At 41.7% G+C, this 17,694-nt stretch overlaps 1 protein-coding gene across 1 annotated transcript in view; it reads right to left on the bottom strand.

The window, feature by feature from the left end:
• Positions 1-16,290: 16,290 nt before the first annotated feature.
• Positions 16,291-17,694, bottom strand: part of LOC140185946 (5-hydroxytryptamine receptor 7) — a 37,143-nt gene continuing 35,739 nt past the window's right edge. Inside the window, exon 2 of the mRNA XM_072239743.1 lies at positions 16,291-17,044. Within this exon, the coding sequence (XP_072095844.1) occupies positions 16,291-17,044 (754 nt within the window). The remainder of the gene's footprint in view (positions 17,045-17,694) is intronic.

Raw genomic sequence — 17,694 nt, 5'->3', positions numbered from 1 at the left:
ATGTTTTAAAGGCAGAAGTTGAGAAAAAAAAGGGGGTAAAATATTGCCATGAAAATGCAGGGTTCACATTGTAACCAGGTTAGCCATAATCTTATTGACTTGTAGAGCAGGGTTAAGGGGCCAAGTAGACCATTCCTGTTCCTAATGAACTAACGAATGTAGGCTTTGATGTGCTACCAAGTGACTTTGGCTGCAAATACTTTGTTTTGAGAGTGCCACATATGAAATTAGAAATGCAAAGCAGCTGACTAGAAGGAAAATCTCCCCAAAGTCAGTGGATGCATTACCACATATAGAACACCATGTAGATTCATGCTCAGTTTTAACCAGCAATCATAATGTCTTTGTTTTTGCAATGGAATCTGAATTAGCTGTTCACTCAATTGATTCAAAAGGATGAGGATCCTGTGAAAAGAATGTTGTTCTTTAGAAGAAAGTCTATTTCTTTGAAGAAACATAGATTCTTATTCAGACATACAAGGTGCTGAGGGAACTTGGTGGGGTAGATTTGAAGAGGCTATTTCCTTTGGTTGAAAAATCTTAGGATAAACCAGGGTCAGTGATGACTGAGATGAGGAGAAATTTATTTAAACAAAGGAGTTTAAATTGTTGGTAATCTCAACTACAAAGGCTGTGGATGTTCAGTAATTACATTTTTAAAGGCTCAGTGAATCAAAATTTTGAGACATTAAGCTATCCATACAATCTGGCAAATGAAGCACAGACTTGGTCATGAAGTTACTTAATTGCGGAACAAGTTCAAGGGATGATATGGCAGTGACTATTTCCTAGGTTAGCAGTCCACTTCGCTGTTTCTATCTGACCCAACAAGTTCAACCAAAGAGTGGCTACTGAGCAGTTGACAGCTTGAGCTCATGATTGTAATAGACAACTCAAACCACAGTCTAACACAAAACAAGATGGATTGGATGGCTAAAACAAAGCAGTCCTGATGGCGGGCTGTGCAATCTTGCACCATGAGTGGACTTAAGGTGCTCAATCCCCAGTTCTAAAACTGAGCAAGCAGCCAAAGGCAATTACCACATTCCCAGTCTCTATGCCAATGTCCCTTTGCAATGCTGCTCTCAGTCAATGAAATTCAGATGGGCTTAGAATTCAAATCAAAAAGCCCAGCTGAAGACTACCCCATTTCAAGTTAGGTAACACACACAAACTGGTGAAAAGACTGTGGTGAGGTCATGACTGTTGGCATCCTGAGGGTGGAGAGCTGATCTGAACACTATGGAGCTACTACCATACTCCCAGGATGATGCCTTAGCAGGCTAGGTAATCACTTGCTGGACTCCCTGAGACACTGCAAACGTCCTTACCTGTTGCAATTCACAGCTTTGATGATAGAAGTCTGAATATACATGGTGGCATTCAATCTAAAGTGATTTCATCGTCCCTTTTCTGTCTGCCTCTTGGGCATCAGTTCTTGTTGGCTCCTGAGCATCCCCAGTTGTTTCAAAAAGGCGCCATCCATCTGACTTGACTCAGATTCTGATTGTATTGAAAGAATCAAAAGCTCAGTTTTTACACATCATGGTAAATTTTTGCAAAGTGGATGGCTAACCCAGGATATTGGCCCATTTTATACTCTGCCTCTCAGGCCTCAGTCATTTGGTTTCAATATTAAATATCAAAAATACATTTCCTGTTAAGATCCAAAATTTCAAAATTGGTATGATTTGTTATGTCACCAAAGACTATTAGCAAATTTCTACATGTACCATGGTGAGTATTCTTACTGGTTGCATCACTGTCTGGTATGGAGGGGCCACTGTACAGGATGGTAATAGGCTTTAGAGAGTGTAGACTTAGCCATCTCCATCACGGATGCGAGACTCCTCATTATCAAGACCATCTTCCAAAGGTGGTTCGTCAAGAGGGCAGCATCCATCTTAAGCACTCTCACCATCTGGGACACGCCCTCTTTTCATAACCACCATTAAAGAAAAGGTGCAGAAGCTTGGAGACACACGCTCAACATTTTTGGAACAGCTTCTTCCCTTCTGCTGTCAGATTTCTTGCGGACACTATTTATATATTTATTTTTATTGTAACTTATAGTAATTTGTGTGCCTGTTCTCTACTACTGTCAAATTTTAGTGACTTATGTCAGTGAAAATAATCCTCATTCTGATTCAAACATGATGTGCTTTGAATTTTATTTTGGTATGGTTGGTCCTAATTCTTCAATGAATTTAACAATCCAGCCATTTCTCTTGTTCAAAAGTTCACTTTAGGTAGGTCAAATATGATGGCAGAATATAGTATTAATGGTAAGACTCTTGGCAGTGTGGAGGATCAGAGGGATCTTGGGGTCCAAGACCACAGGACGCTCAAAGCTGCTGCGCAGGTTGACTCTATGGTTAAGAAGGCATAAGATGCATTGGCCTTCATCAATCGTGGGATTGAGTTTAGGAGCCGAGAGGTAATGTTACAGCTATATAGGACCCTGGTCAGACCCCACTTGGAGTACTGTGCTCAGTTCTGGTCACCTCACTACAGGAAGGATATGAAAACCATAGAAAGTGTGCAGAGGAGATTTACAAGGATGTTGCCTGGATTGGGGAGCATGCCTTATGAGAATAGGTTGAGTGAACTCTGCCTTTTCTCCTTGGAGCGATAGAGGATGAGAGGTGACCTGATAGGGGTGAATAAGATGATGAGAGGCATTGATCAAGTTGATGGAGATTTTATCCCCAGGGCTGAAATGGCTAGCATGAGAGGGCACAGTTTTAAGGTGCTTGGAAGTAGGTACAGAGGAGATGTCAGGCGTAAGTTTTTTTACCCAGAGAGAGGTGAGTGCATGGAATGGACTGCCAGCAACAGTGGTGGAGGCGGATACGATAGGGTCTTTTAAGGGACTCCTGGACAGGTACATGGAGCTTAGAAAAATAGAAGGCTATGGGTAACCCAAGGTAATTTCCATGGTATGGACATGTTCAGCATAGCTTTGTGGGCCAAAGGGCCTGTATTGTGCTATAGGTTTTCTATGTTTCAATATTTCTATATTTTGTTGTCAGAATATGTACACAGAATACAACTTTGATATCCGTCTTCTCCAGATAGCCACGAAAAACAGAAAAACCACGCGAGTCAGCATTGAACAGACAACAATGTGTTTGCTGTTACAGCCCCTCCCTGCATATTATATTCTTTGTTATAAAATATGGTGTGATGTTCCTTTATTAATGCAAACATGTTTACTAATGTGCGTGAGTTTGTAAGCAGGATGATTGCATTTTACTGATACAAGTCAGTTAATTATTCCAGGTCTACTCTCATTCTGCTCTATTTAACCTTTGTAAGAAGGGGTGAATTAAACCAAGCCAACAGGACACCAACCAATGAAACATTTAAACCAATCCAATAAAAATTGAATAATGAAATGACATGTAAAAAAAACTGCACATAACTATTCAGTGACGTACATAAATAAACGAAACCAAATGTTCCAGGGCAGCATTGCAAGATTTATATAAGTTGCTTCACATTTGCATACAGTATATTGCATAGGAATGAAACAGTTTTTAATATTTATAGTTCGAGTAGGAGCTGCCAAACATTTGTCTTTAGCACCTAAGTTGCTCTTTGAAGACTCTCGTATGGGAATCCCTTTCTGCCCTTTATCTTGTCTCTGTAAGGTGTCTTTCACACTAATCGGTTTGGATGGCTACCCATGTGACAAGAAACGCATAAAATAATTCAAACACGTCAAAACCTAAAGCTGACGAATCTGCCTTGGTGTTTGAATTTGCAGACTTACTTAGCTGAGCAACAGTTCAATTATATCGCAAATGCCACATTTTGTCAGCAATCTTTGCAACCAAATCATGCATCATCTGGTTAGACAGGTTTCTTTTAATCGACATACTCTCTGCATTTACTAGAATAAAACATCAGAAAAGTAGTAACAGAAACCTCACTCATTCGCACCTGCTTCTTGATCCTATCTAGAATTAGCTAGCACTGAGTAGACTGCTGCATAATCACAGTGATTGTGTATTGAGTCAGGCCAAGATTCAATCACTGGGTTCTCCAGAGCACTAAGCAATTTTGTTCACTGCTGAAGATGAATGCTTATCTTAAGCTTCACGGCAATGTGTTATCTGAAGTGATAATAGGCAATTTAAAGAAAAGCAGCTTCTCTTGCAGTAGTTTGTTTAATGGATTATTACCAAGAAAGACACTTCACATAAATTGGAATCTCACATGATAACTTACGTGTAACTACAATTACAAATGCAGACATGAACATCTAGTAATGGCTTTGATGTCATTAGGCCAAAGTGATGTAACAAAATGCATTTTTTTATGAATCTGTCTCCCATCAATTCAACTATTCTCAAAGCAGGAATTTTGAATGGGGACTGTAGTAGACGTTTCAATACAATTTGTAACTGAGTTCAAACACTTGGCAATCAAAACATTTTCCAACTAAAAAATTGCATTGCAATACAGTACGTATATGAAATATATACATATACTTCAGACACAGAGAAGACAATCTTAGGTATACACATTATTAATTTGGTGCTTATGTTTCATACAGCTTACATGACAGGAAGCATAGCGCAAGAACAATACAAAATAACATATCCCGGTATATGGAACCTTTGTCGGCATTATAAACGGGATTAGCTTGTTTGTCATGATTTCCATAGCTTTGAATGGTGAGCATCTACTGCATGTGGCAGTAATTTGCAAGAGCTTAAGGGAGCCCATAAAATTGTAACATATTGCGGGATGTGAGGAGTATATTACATGAGTTCTCTTACTCCCCCTTTCCGTAAGCCCAAGAGGATGAATTTTTACCAACTACTTTAACTATTAAAAAGATAAAGAGGTGCCTAGGATGGGATATGAAGCCAAAACATTGGAGGAGACAGCATGTTGCTTAGTTATCACCTCACTGCCACTTGAATACATTTGGTGGTGTTTATCTAAAGAGGCTACTGGACAATTGATGGTAATTATTTCGATTAGTCCCACGACAGTGGCTGACTGGTTGCAACTATAAGCACGGAGATTTTGCAGGAGCTGGAAATCTGAAGTAACATGTCCAAAATTGCTCGAGGAACTCAGCAGGTCAGGTAGCATCAGGTGAGGACCTGATGAAAGTTCTTGGCCTGAAGCGTTCACTGTTTATTCCTCTCCATAGCTGCTGCCTGCCGTGCTGAGATGCCCAGCATTTTGTGTGTGTTGCTCTGCTTCTGGGTATGGTGGTCATGTTGATTTCAAGTTCCAATTAAAGGGACGCTCACCACTTACATAAAGTATTACCTCTTCGAAGGTGTCTCAAATGAAGGGGATATTGAAAGGCTTTCTGGAACAAGGTTTCACTAACATGAAACCAGCATTTATTCGAGAAATCCATAAAGGAATTCATTTAAAAAGAGACACTGCAGTGCTCATCCAGCCTATTGAATACCATACATGTGTCACAGACAGAGGGAGAGCTTAGTCATTAGCAACTGTGAAGGTATTTTCTATCTGCAGAAGGAATGGAAGAAGGCATGATAGCCATGGTAGGACTATTTCTGCTGTCATGGTTAACCTGGTCTCCTTTCTGGTCCTGTATTAGATATCCCTCTTTCGCTATACCTTCTCCACAAAGACCTTGCTTGAGAATGGATAGCCCTGAGTCATCTAACAGCATGCCAGCCACTACTCACCTCAAAAGCAATTGGAAGTAAAGAGCCCATATATATAATGGTCATAAGACCTTAAGACATAGGGGCCATTCAGCCCATCGAGTCTGCCCCACCATTTCATCATGGCTGATCCATTTCCCTCTCAACCCTATTCTCCTACATTCTCCCCATAACCTTTCATGCCCTGACCAATCAAGAACCTATCAAACTCTGCCTTAAATGCTCCCAATGACCTGGACTCCACAGCCACCTATGGCAACAAGTTCCAGAGATTCACTACCCACTGGCTAGTGAAATTCCTCCTCATCTCTGTTCTAAAGTGATGTCCCTGTATTTTAAGGCTGTGCCCTCTAGACTCCCCTACTATAGGGAACATCCTCTCCACATCCACTATATCTAGGCCTTTCAGTGTTCAATTTGTTTCAATGAGATTCTCCCTCATTCTTTTAAATTCCAGAGAGTAAAAGGTCCAGAGCCATCAATCGTTCCTCATACATCATTCCCAGAACTTCCTCTGAATCCTCTCCAATATCAGCACGTCCTTTCTTAAATAAGAGATCCAAAACTGTTCACGATACTCCGAGAGAGAGCTCACCAGTGCAGTGCAGTATAAAGCCTCAGCATTATATCCTTGCTTTTATATTCTAGTCTTCTTGAAATGAATGCTAACATTGCATTTGCCTTTCTCATCACAGACTCAACCTGCAATTTAACCTTTAGGGAATCCAATACAAGGACACCCTTTGTGCCTCAGTTTTTTGTATTTTCTCCTCATTTAGAAAATAGTTTATGCTTTTATTCCTTTTACCAAACATACATTTCCCCACACTGTATTCCAATTGACACTTCCTGGTCCATTCTCCTAATCTGTCCTTCTGCAGCCTCTCTGCTTCCTCAACACTACCTGCCCCACTATCTATATTCATATCATCTGAAAACTTGGCCAGAAAGCCAACAATTCCTTCATCCAAATCATTCACACACAACGTTAAAAGAAGAGGCCCTAACACCGATCCCTGCAAGACACCACCAATCGCAGCCATCCAATCAGAAATCTCCCTTACTTCCACTGTTCATCTCCTGCCAAATAGCCAATGCTAGTATCTTTCCTGTAATACATAGAACATAGAACATAGAATAGTACAGCACAGTACAGGCCCTTCAGCCCACAATGTTGTGCCGACCCTCAAACCCTGTCTCCCATATAAGCCCCCACCTTAGATTCCTCCATATACCTGTCTGGTAGTCTCTTAAACTTCACTAGTGTATCTGCCTCCACCACTGACTCAGGCAGTGCATTCCACGCACCAACCACTCTCTGAGTAAAAAACCTTCCTCTAATATCCCCCTTGAACTTCCCACCCCTTACCTTAAAGCCATGTATTGAGCAGTGGTGCCCTGGGGAAGAGGCGCTGGCTATCCACTCTATCTATTCCTCTTATTATCTTGTACACCTCTATCATGTCTCCTCTCATCCTCCTTCTCTCCAAAGAGTAAAGCCCTAGCTCCCTTAATCTCTGATCATAATGCATACTTTCTAAACCAGGCAGCATCCTGGTAAATCTCCTCTGTGCCCTTTCCAATGCTTCCACATCCTTCCTATAGTGAGGTGACCAGAACTGCACACAATACTCCAAGTGTGGCCTAACCAGAGTTTTATAGAGCTGCATCATTACATCGCGACTCTTAAATTCTATCCCTCGACTTATGAAAGCTAACACCCCATAAGCTTTCTTAACTACCCTATCCACCTGTGAGGCAACTTTCAGGGATCTGTGGACATGTACCCCAAGATCCCTCTGCTCCTCCACACTACCAAGTATCCTGCCATTTACTTTGTACTCTGCCTTGGAGTTTGTCCTTCCAAAGTGTACCACCTCACACTTCTCCGGGTTGAACTCCATCTGCCACTTCTCAGCCCACTTCTGCATCCTATCAATGTCTCTCTGCAATCTTTGACAATCCTCTACTATCTACAACACCACCAACCTTTGTGTCGTTTGCAAACTTGCCAACCCACCCTTCTACCCCCACATCCAGGTCGTTAATAAAAATCACGAAAAGTAGAGGTCCAAGAACAGATCCTTGTGGGACACCACTAGTCACAATCCTCCAATCTGAATGTACTTCCTCCACCACCACCCTCTGCCTTCTGCAGGCAAGCCAATTCTGAATCCACCTGGCCAAACTTCCCTGGATCCCATGCCTTCTAACTTTCTGAATAAGCCTACCGTGAGGAACCTTGTCAAATGCCTTACTAAAATCCATGTAGATCACATCCACTGCACTACCCTTATCTATATGCCTGGTCACCTTCTCAAAGAACTCCGTCAGGCTTGTTAGACACGATCTGCCCTTCACAAAGCCATGCTGACTGTCCCTGATCAGACCATGATTCTCTAAATGCCTATAGATCCTATCTCTAAGAATCTTTTCCAACAGCTTTCCCACCACAGACGTAAGGCTCACTGGTCTATAATTACCCGGACTATCCCTACTACCTTTTTTGAACAAGGGAACAACATTCGCCTCCCTCCAATCCTCCGGTACCATTCCCGTGGACAACGAGGACATAAAGATCCTAGCCAGAGGCTCAGCAATCTCTTCTCTCGCCTCGTGGAGCAGCCTAGGGAATATTCCGTCAGGCCCCGGGGACTTATCTGTCCTAATGTATTTTAACAACTCCAACACCTCCTCTCCCTTAATATCAGCATGCTCCAGAACATCAACCTCACTCATATTGTCCTCACCATCATCAAGTTCCCTCTCATTGGTGAATACTGAAGAGAAGTATTCATTGAGGACCTCGCTCACTTCCACAGCCTCCAGGCACATCTTCCCACCTTTATCTCTAATCGGTCCTACCTTCACCCCTGTCATCCTTTTTTCCTTCACATAATTGAAGAATGCCTTGGGGTTTTCCTTTACCTTACTCGCCAAGGCTTTCTCATGCCCCCTTCTTGCTCCTCTCAGCCCCTTCTTAAGCTCCTTTCTTGCTTCCCTATATTCCTCAATAGACCCAGCTGATCCTTGCTTCCTAAACCTCATGTATGCTGCCTTCTTCCTCCTGACTAGATTTTCCACCTCACTTGTCACCCATGGTTCCTACACCCTACCATTCTTTATCTTCCTCACCGGGACAAATTTATCCCTTACATCCCGCAAGAGATCTCTAAACATCGACCACATGTCCATAGTACATTTCCCTGCAAAAACATCATCCCAATTCACACCCGCAAGTTCTAGCCATAGAGCCTCATAATTTGCCTTTCCCCAATTAAAAATTTTCCTGTCCTCTTTGATTCTATCCTTTTCCATGATAATTATAAATACCATAGACTCTTATCTTATTTAGCAGCCTCATGTACGGCACCTTCTGAAAATTCCAATTACACAACATCCACCTATTCTCCCTTGTCTATCCTGCTTGATATTTCCTCAAATAATTCTAACCAGATTCGTCAGGCAAGATTTTTTGTTAAGGAAACCATGCTGACTTTTGCCTGTTTTACCATGTGCCTCCAAGCACCCCGAAACCACACCAACACCTTCCCAACCACTGAGGTCAGGCTATAATTTCCTTTCTTAAGCCTTCCTCCCTTCTTGAAATATATAGTGACACTTGCAATTTTCCAGTCCTCCAGAACCATCCCAAAATCAAGTGATTCTTGAAAGATTATTCCTAATGCCTCCACAATCTCTTAAACCACCTCTTTCAGAACTCCGCGGTGTACACCATCTGGTCCAGATGACCTATCTATCTTTGGTGCTTTCAGCTTCCTGAGCACCTTCTCCCTAGTAATAGCAACTGCACTCACTGCACTCTCTTCTGCCCTCTGACACTCTAGAACCTCTGGCACACTGCTAGTGTCTTGCACAGTAAAGACTGATGCAAAATACTTATTTAGTTTGTCTGCCATTTTCTTGTCTCCCACTACTACCTCACCAGTATCATTTTCCAGAGGTTCAATATCTACTCTTGACTCTCTTTTAAACTTTACATATATGAAAAAACTTTTGGAAGCTTCTTTGATATTATTGGCTAGCTGACCCTTTGGCTTTTTTAGTTGTCTTCTGTTGGTTTTTAAAAGTTTCCCAGTCCTCTAAGTTCTCATTAATTTTTTGCTCTATCTTATACACTCTATTTTGCTTTAATGCTGCCTTTGACTTCCCTTGGTACTCATGGTAGTGTCATCCTGCCTTTAGAATACTTCTTCTTCTTTGGGATGTATCTATCCCAGATCTTCCAAATTGCTCCCAGAAATTCCATCCATTGCTGCTGTGCTGTCATCCCTGCTTGGCCTTCCAGTCCTCCATGACTATCATAACATTGCCTTTTTGACAAGCTTTTTCTGTTTTTAATTTTAGCCTATATATTGGCTACTGTTTGGAGGCCTGTATATAATTCCTATCTGGTTCTTTTTAGCCTTGCAATTTCTTAACTCTACCCACAACAATTCTATATCTTCCAACCCTGTGTCACCTCTTTCTAAGGATTTGATTTCATTTTTTACCAACCTCCACCACACCTCCTTTGCCTACCTGCCTGTCCTTTTTGGTACAATATGTATCCTTGGATGTTAAGCTTTTTCAGCCACAACTCAGTGATGTCCACAACACCATTTCTGCCAATCTCTAACAGCGCTACAAGATCATTTACTTTTTTCCATGTTAAGTGCATCCAAATATAACACCTTCAATCCTGTATCCAACAATCATTTTGATTTCTTCCATCTTCTACACTGCAACTCATCCCACTGACTGTAATTTTGTCATCATCTGCCTGTCTTTCCTTACAGTCTCTGTACACACTGCCTCTGCTTATAAACCAACAGCCCTATCATCAGCCCCATCACTCTGGTTCCCATCCCCTTGCTGAATTAGTTTAAACCCTCTCCAACAGCTCTAGCACACCTGCCCACAAGGACATTGGTCCCTTTCGGGTTCAAGTGTAACCTTTCCATTTGTACTGGTCATACATTCCCCAGAAGAGATCCCAATGATTCAGAAATCTAGAATCTTGCCCCCTGCACCAGCGTCTCAGCCATGCAGTTATCTGCTAAGTCATCCTATTCTTAACCTCACTAGCATGTGACATAGGTAGTAATCCAGCGACTGCCATCCTGGACATCCTACTTTTCAGCTTTCTACCTAGCTCCCTAAACTCTCTCATCAGGACCTCCTCACTTTTCCTACCTATGGCAGTGGTGCCAATATGTACCAGGACTTCTGGCTGCTCACCCTCCCCCTCTGGAATATCATGGACCCAATCTGAGAGGCCCTGACCCTGGCACCTTGGAGGCAACATACCATCTGGGGTCTCTATCGCATCCACAGAATCTTGTGTCTACTTCTCTAACTATAGAATCCCCTCTCACTACTGCAGTCCTCTTCTGAGCTACAGCACCAGACTCAGTGCCGGGGACCTGGTCAGTGCGGCTGCCCAGCCTCAGCAGGTCATCCCCTTAGCAGTATCCAAAGCAGTATCCTGTCTATTGAAGGGCATGGCCACAGGGGTACTCTGCACTGGCTGCCCATTTCCCTTCCCTCCCCTGACAGTCACCCATTTTCCTGCCTCCTGCAGCTTAGGGGTGACTACCTCCCTGTAGCTCCTATCTATCACCTGCTCAGTTTCCCGTATGAGCCAAAGGTCACGTGGGAATATTCCAGAAAAAAAATTATTCTTATCATCCATTTAATGTTAAGCCTGCAATAATCTTTCTCCAAGTCCAGGCAAGTTCAAATTATAACAATTAGGACCAAAAATATTCTCTGAACATGGACACTCACAGTGCCTGCTATATTAGTACTGAAATTATTTGGCACCTGTTTTCACCATTTCATCAAAGTAACTTCCCAGGCAATTGCACAGTGATGACTATTTAATTCCACATAGAATTGACAAAAATGCATGTTCAGACTCCTAACCAAACCAGACCAACCTTCTCGGAACTTGGAGGAGAGGGAGAGGTAAGATCATAATTTAGCATCATTAGGAAACATTTGGTGAAAGATCTAAAGCCTGCAATGAACACACATTACCTTCATCCAGGACTCACTTACATAACTAAGCATTTAACATAATACCAGAGAACAATAAAATTCCAACCAAATTTTACAGCATATACGTTCATTTTCAAGGACTCTACAACTCATATTATCAGTATTATTTATTATTATTATTATTATTATTTGTTTTTTGTATTTGCACATTGGTTGTTTGGTAGTCTTTATTTTGCGTGTAGTTTTTCATTGATTCAATTGTATTACTTTGTTCAACTGTGAATGGTTGCAAGAAAATGAATCTCCGAGTACTTTAAACTTATGAACTTTGGAATTTTTCAAAGCCATTGTATGTGAATAAGCTGGACATTAAACCTATTGTTCAGTAAGTGTGTTGACAGTTCTTTGCAGATACTGTTAACCAAACTCTAATTAAGCAGAACCAAAGTAAGATCCATTGAATGAGTGGAATAATTTGAACTGGACTCCTGACCTGCTTCTCAGACAGATGACAATGGTGAATAACGTCCCTTACCTGAAACTGAAACCTAGACATTGCTAAGGCTTCTTTCATTGTAGGGGTCTCTTTCTAGATTCACCAAGCACGTCTGTAATTAAGACAAAGAGTTCTGTATGCATCTCCGTGTCAGAACGTAAGGTTTTTAGTTAATTGATCAATAAACTGAAGATTTAAGGTCAAGAAGAAACTTCAACTTGAGTCTTAAGAACCAAACTCTCCCAACGTCAAATCGAGTGAGGTTGACCCACAACTCCAGCAAGCACTTCACCGGCATTGCTAGCTCAACTAATAATACAGGCAATTAGTGAGCCACTTCAGAAGCTTAGAAGTTGGGCTAGAAAGCTTTTTAAAGTGCTGAAAGCTTTACATTCCATGGTCAAGAGGTTTTAACAGTACATGCAGTAGCTTATATTAGACTAGGTCAAGTTTCCATTCAGGAACAGGAGAACATTTGTTCGAATGTACGTAAATGCAAAGTGGTTCATACAAAACAACACAGTAAACAAAAAAAAAATGCTCTGATAGCCTCAACAGCATTAAACCCAAAATTTAAACAAGGAATACTAGAAATACTCAGCGGGTCAGGCAATACCTGTAGAGAGAGGAATAGTTAATGCAGGGTCCGTAGAATCCTTGCTTAATGGCATGAAAAAAGGATGGGAACCCTTGAGTTAATGACTCGGGTTGATGAACTCACATCACTTCCAAAATTCACTCACACATTTCCACGCCTATCTTATGATCCAGCACTTTAAAAAAAACTTTTGTTCGGGATAAACTGATTTGATAAGTGCATAAAGAAAATGATTCTTTCTGTTCATTACTGTTTGTGAAACCCCAATAAGTGGAAATGGCTGCCCCATTCCTTACATTGTTGGAGTGACTATTACTTTAAAAAATGATACTAAAGAGCTTTGGGAAGTTTAGACTTTGTGTAAGTGCTCCTCAATTCTCCACAATGCCTGAGGTTGTTGTAAGTTTTTTTTTACAGAGGTTGCCTGTGCATTTTGTGTTGAAGGACCCAGCTAATGAATAACGTGAGATCTCCAGCAGTTTCTGCAGAGTTAGAGTACTTCAGTCAGCACCTTCATTGAGTGGCTCATGGAGATGAGGGAAGACCTGATGAGTGTCTGAGGACAGAGGATGTCATTCAGCCCACTGGGGTGGGTTGTAACTTGGGCACAAGGTATCAGCCACATCCAAAGGTTAGACCCTGTTTCTCACATTTCCACAGAAATAATCTGAATTTCCCAGCTCCATCCTTGCACTCCCAGATGATCCCATTGTCAAACCTGTCCACTCCAGATGCATTTCACTAGCCCTTGGATATTTGGCTCCAAATCCATTTAAAATGGTATCAACAAGTTTGCTCTATTCAGGTGCCAATAGGCTCACTCAAGCTCCCAGTTGCCTTAGAGTTAATTCTGTCCATGGGTTCTCCACAGGCCCTTGGCCTTAGAAATCCTTTACTGATCCATTGACCTTGCTTTCATAAGACATTGTTGACCTTAACTAGTCAGGTAGTTCACAGTTAATAGCCACAGGTCATGCACAGAGAGTGTGAAGATGATCTCTGTGGAGAGATGCCTTGGGTGATGAAGAAGGGAAGAGCAGAAGGTAGGATTAGTACAGGGTCCTCAGTGATTAGGCTGGGCTATCATGGAACTAGTTTTTGATTTACTACAGAAAGAGGGTGGTCAATTTGGGGTGTCAAAGTCATGATATACCAGACAGAATTGACTGTGAGCCTAGTATGGTAGAACTGATTGACAGGGTCAGGGTTCCACAATACTGGGGTACAATAGTGAGAGCTCAAGGGAAAGCCAGAACAAGTGGATAAATTCCTTAATGTTTGGGCATCTGCCTTCTGTCAATATGAAGCACTTGATCTCTAGTTCTCAGGGAATGTACTCGGGCCATTCTCCACAGCCTATGGCCTCTCTCCACAGAGAAAATTTTTAAACCAACTCTATTTGTGACATTTTCTCAGGATCTTCTCTGAATGATGTTCAACCCATCCTACAATGAAGTTCCCTGTCAAGACCCCTTCAGCCGAACAGGTTTAGGCTGAGGTAACTAGGTACTAGCTGGTCTTCTGCAGGATATGAAGATGGAGACAACTTTCCTGTGCTCTGCCCCTCAAACTGACCAATTTCCAGTTATCTTAAGGATGCTTAGCTCCTCTTGAAGTGTGAAAGGGTACTACTTGGGTTACTGACAATAGAAATGCACATGAGTAAAGTCAAGTCAGATGCTTCTCATACATCATTTTTTTGATTTTCTTTTCCACTGGCATTGAATCTGCAATAACAATTAAACAAATAATGGATCAGTATTAAAAATACATAATTGGAGCATTTCATCTGCTGATGTGCTGTGGGTCATGGACTGTTGCATCATTTTTTTAGCCTTTGGTAGCTCAGTAGGAAAAAGATTATTTACTCGAGAAATTCTACAGACACTAGAAATCCAAAGCAACATACGTAAAATACTGGAGGAACTTAGCTGGTCAGACAGCATTCTTGGAAATAAAAGAAACAGTTGACATTTCAGGCCAAGACCTCAGTCCTGAAAAATGGTCTCAGCCCAAAACATCGACTGTTTATTCATTTCTGTAGGTAGTAAGTTTCTCCTGCATTTCATGTGTGTTGCAACAGATTATTTATCTTCTTTCAAGAATCTCTTGTAATCACAAGTCTTTTTGTTACAGCATGTTAAGTATACAGTTACCTGACTAATATATTGTATTTTCTCTCCAAAGTGGCACGGCCTTAAGTATTTGGACAAGGGATTGAATTTTGAAGAACGTCCTGCTGTCCTCTGATAGAAGGTCCCAGTACCTCCACAGCTCTTTACCCCACCTTTTTCTCAAAATCATCTTGTGTTAATTCCTCAGTTTTCAGTGCCATGTTTTACAATCTTTAACTGTTTAAAAATTAGATCATTTAAACATTATAATTTACATTACGCCCTCGTACCCCTTCCTTTCCAGTCCTGATGAAGAGACTCAGCCTGAAATATCAATTGTTTATTCATCTCCATAAATGCTGCCTGATATGCTGAGTTCCTGCAGAATTTTGTATGTGTTGCCCTGGACTCTCTTATGATTATAATTTAATTGTATGTGTGAACCTGGTGGGTGAAAATTGCCATCGATGTAATCATGGGAACACTTCAAAAAGTTATCCCACTGGTGATGAAACACCTTAACATGACTTGAGTTTCTGATGGGAAGCAAAGAAATGAAAACTGAACTTGTTCTTTTGCTGGCTTCTAAACTAGGAAAAGATGTGAAGACAGACACCAAGAATTGGGGAATTGTCACTTTTCAAAATAAAGTGATAAAGAGCTGACACAGCTGTGGCAATCCTGCAACCATCTGTGACAAAAGGACAAAATGTCATGTAAAGTTTGGTTCTTAATCCATATGTTCCTGTGGACATGCATGCCTGCAGTTCTTCAAGCTGTGTGCCAAACTGAGGGGCCTACTTAGATTCAAATGGCAATGTCAAGTTTTGAAGTGTGGGAAGCCAATTAGAAGTGGTGGGAAGCTCAATGTATTTTCTTGGCATTTAGCAAATTTTCTTGTCAAAGAAATCTGATGGTCTCGATTGCACATTATCCCAGTAAATTAAAAGGGATGGGGTTGGTTGGGGGGGGGGGGTGCAGATTAGGGGAAAAGTGGGTTGGAGAGCTGGATGGAAACATCACAAGGAAAGGTTATGCATTGTGATGTTTTGAAGACCCAGGAGAAGCATTAATATAAGCAATGCCAAGTGCCAGTAAGAAGAGTGTACTCTACCCAGCAATATTTCCAAAATGCATGGTGATCTTTGACACCTTAAACTCCAATTTGCTGAGTTAATCCACTTCGCAGCATGCATACAAAAAGGTACCAAAGCATCAAAGGGAAGGAGCCTGTATGTCCCACTGCCCCTGTACTCATCTGAACTGTTTATAGATTCAGTCCAGTATCCTTGATGCATGAAGGATATCTGAAGAATAAAGTATTTTCAGCATAAGAGCCCATTTTACAGCAACAATAGTTTTCAAAGAGAATTCTTTTCTTCCTGAGGTATTTCTGTTTCAGAGAACATGCTCTGCCTACAGTACCAGTTCTGGCCTCTCTGCTAGCTTCAGAGCCTCGTGCATTCCTGCAGCAGAGAGTTTACGATTAATATTCCTGTATCTGCACCTCAACAGATTATGATAGGTTGTCCGCAGGTCTCGGTTGAATAACGCATATATAAAAGGATTTAGGAGTGAATTTGCATATCCAAACCACAAGATCGTTCTTTCCAACCAAATTGGTATACAGCTGCACTTGGTGCCACATATGAAAGGTCTTGCTGTGGAAAGTATGAAGAATGGTAACCAGCATAAAGTAAATGCTCCAACTACAATGCCAAGAGTGGTTGCAGCTTTCTGTTCCCTTTTGAAGATTGACATGTTCGTACGCTCATTTTTGAGAAGACGGGTAAAGTTAGTACATTCCTCTGACTCTTTGCGTGGCTTAACCCCTCTGTGATCTGCCTCAACCATGTTCATATTGCCACGCCGAGGGAATCCAGTGAAGGTATGCTTGGCAGCACTCTTCTTGGCAGCCTTGAAAATCTGGTGATACATGAGAAGCATGACTGACATGGGAATATAGAATGCCACTGCCGTAGAGTAAATGGTGTAACCAAAGTCTTGGCTGATCAGGCAAACCTTGTCATCGTTGATATTCTTGGCCCAGCCAAAGAGAGGTGGTAGTGTGACAGATGCAGCCAGAAGCCATACACAAAGGATCATTTTGGCCATGCCTTTCCCGCTCTGTCTGACTGGATATGTCAATGGTCTTGTTATTCCTAAATACCTGCAATAAAAAGAAAATTGGTGATTGGCAAACCCCATGTTCATCTGAGGCTCACTTTGTCTACTGTCTTTAGAACATAGAATAGTACAGCACATTACAGGCCCTTCAGCCCACAAAGTTGTGCCAACCCTCAAACCCTGCCTCCCATATAACCCCCCACCTTAAATTCCTCCATATACCTGTCTAGTAGTCTCTTAAACTTCACGAGTGTATCTGCCTCCACCACTGACTCAGACAGTGCATTCCACACACCAACCACTCTCTGAGTGAAAAAACCTTCCTCTAATATCCCCCTTGAACTTCCCACCCCTTACCTTAAAGCCATGTCCTCTTGTATTGAGCAGTGGTGCCCTGGGGAAGAGGCGGTGAAATGATCGGACAAAGTCAGCATGGATTTGTGAAAGGAAAATCATGTCTGACGAATCTCATAGAATTTTTTGAGGATGTAACTAGTAGAGTGGATAGGGGAGAACCAGTGGATGTGGTATATTTGGATTTTCAGAAGGCTTTTGACAAGGTCCCACACAGGAGATTAGTGTGCAAACTTAAAGCACACGGTATTGGGGGTAAGGTATTGGTGTGGGTGGAGAGTTGGTTAGCAGACAGGAAGCAAAGAGTGGGAATAAACGGGACCTTTTCAGAATGGCAGG

This window comes from Mobula birostris, chromosome 21 (assembly GCF_030028105.1).
Source record: "Mobula birostris isolate sMobBir1 chromosome 21, sMobBir1.hap1, whole genome shotgun sequence".
Classification (NCBI taxonomy): Eukaryota; Metazoa; Chordata; class Chondrichthyes; order Myliobatiformes; family Myliobatidae; genus Mobula; species Mobula birostris.
Note: the sequence above shows the minus strand (reverse complement) of the source record. Positions and strands in the feature narration are given on the sequence as shown.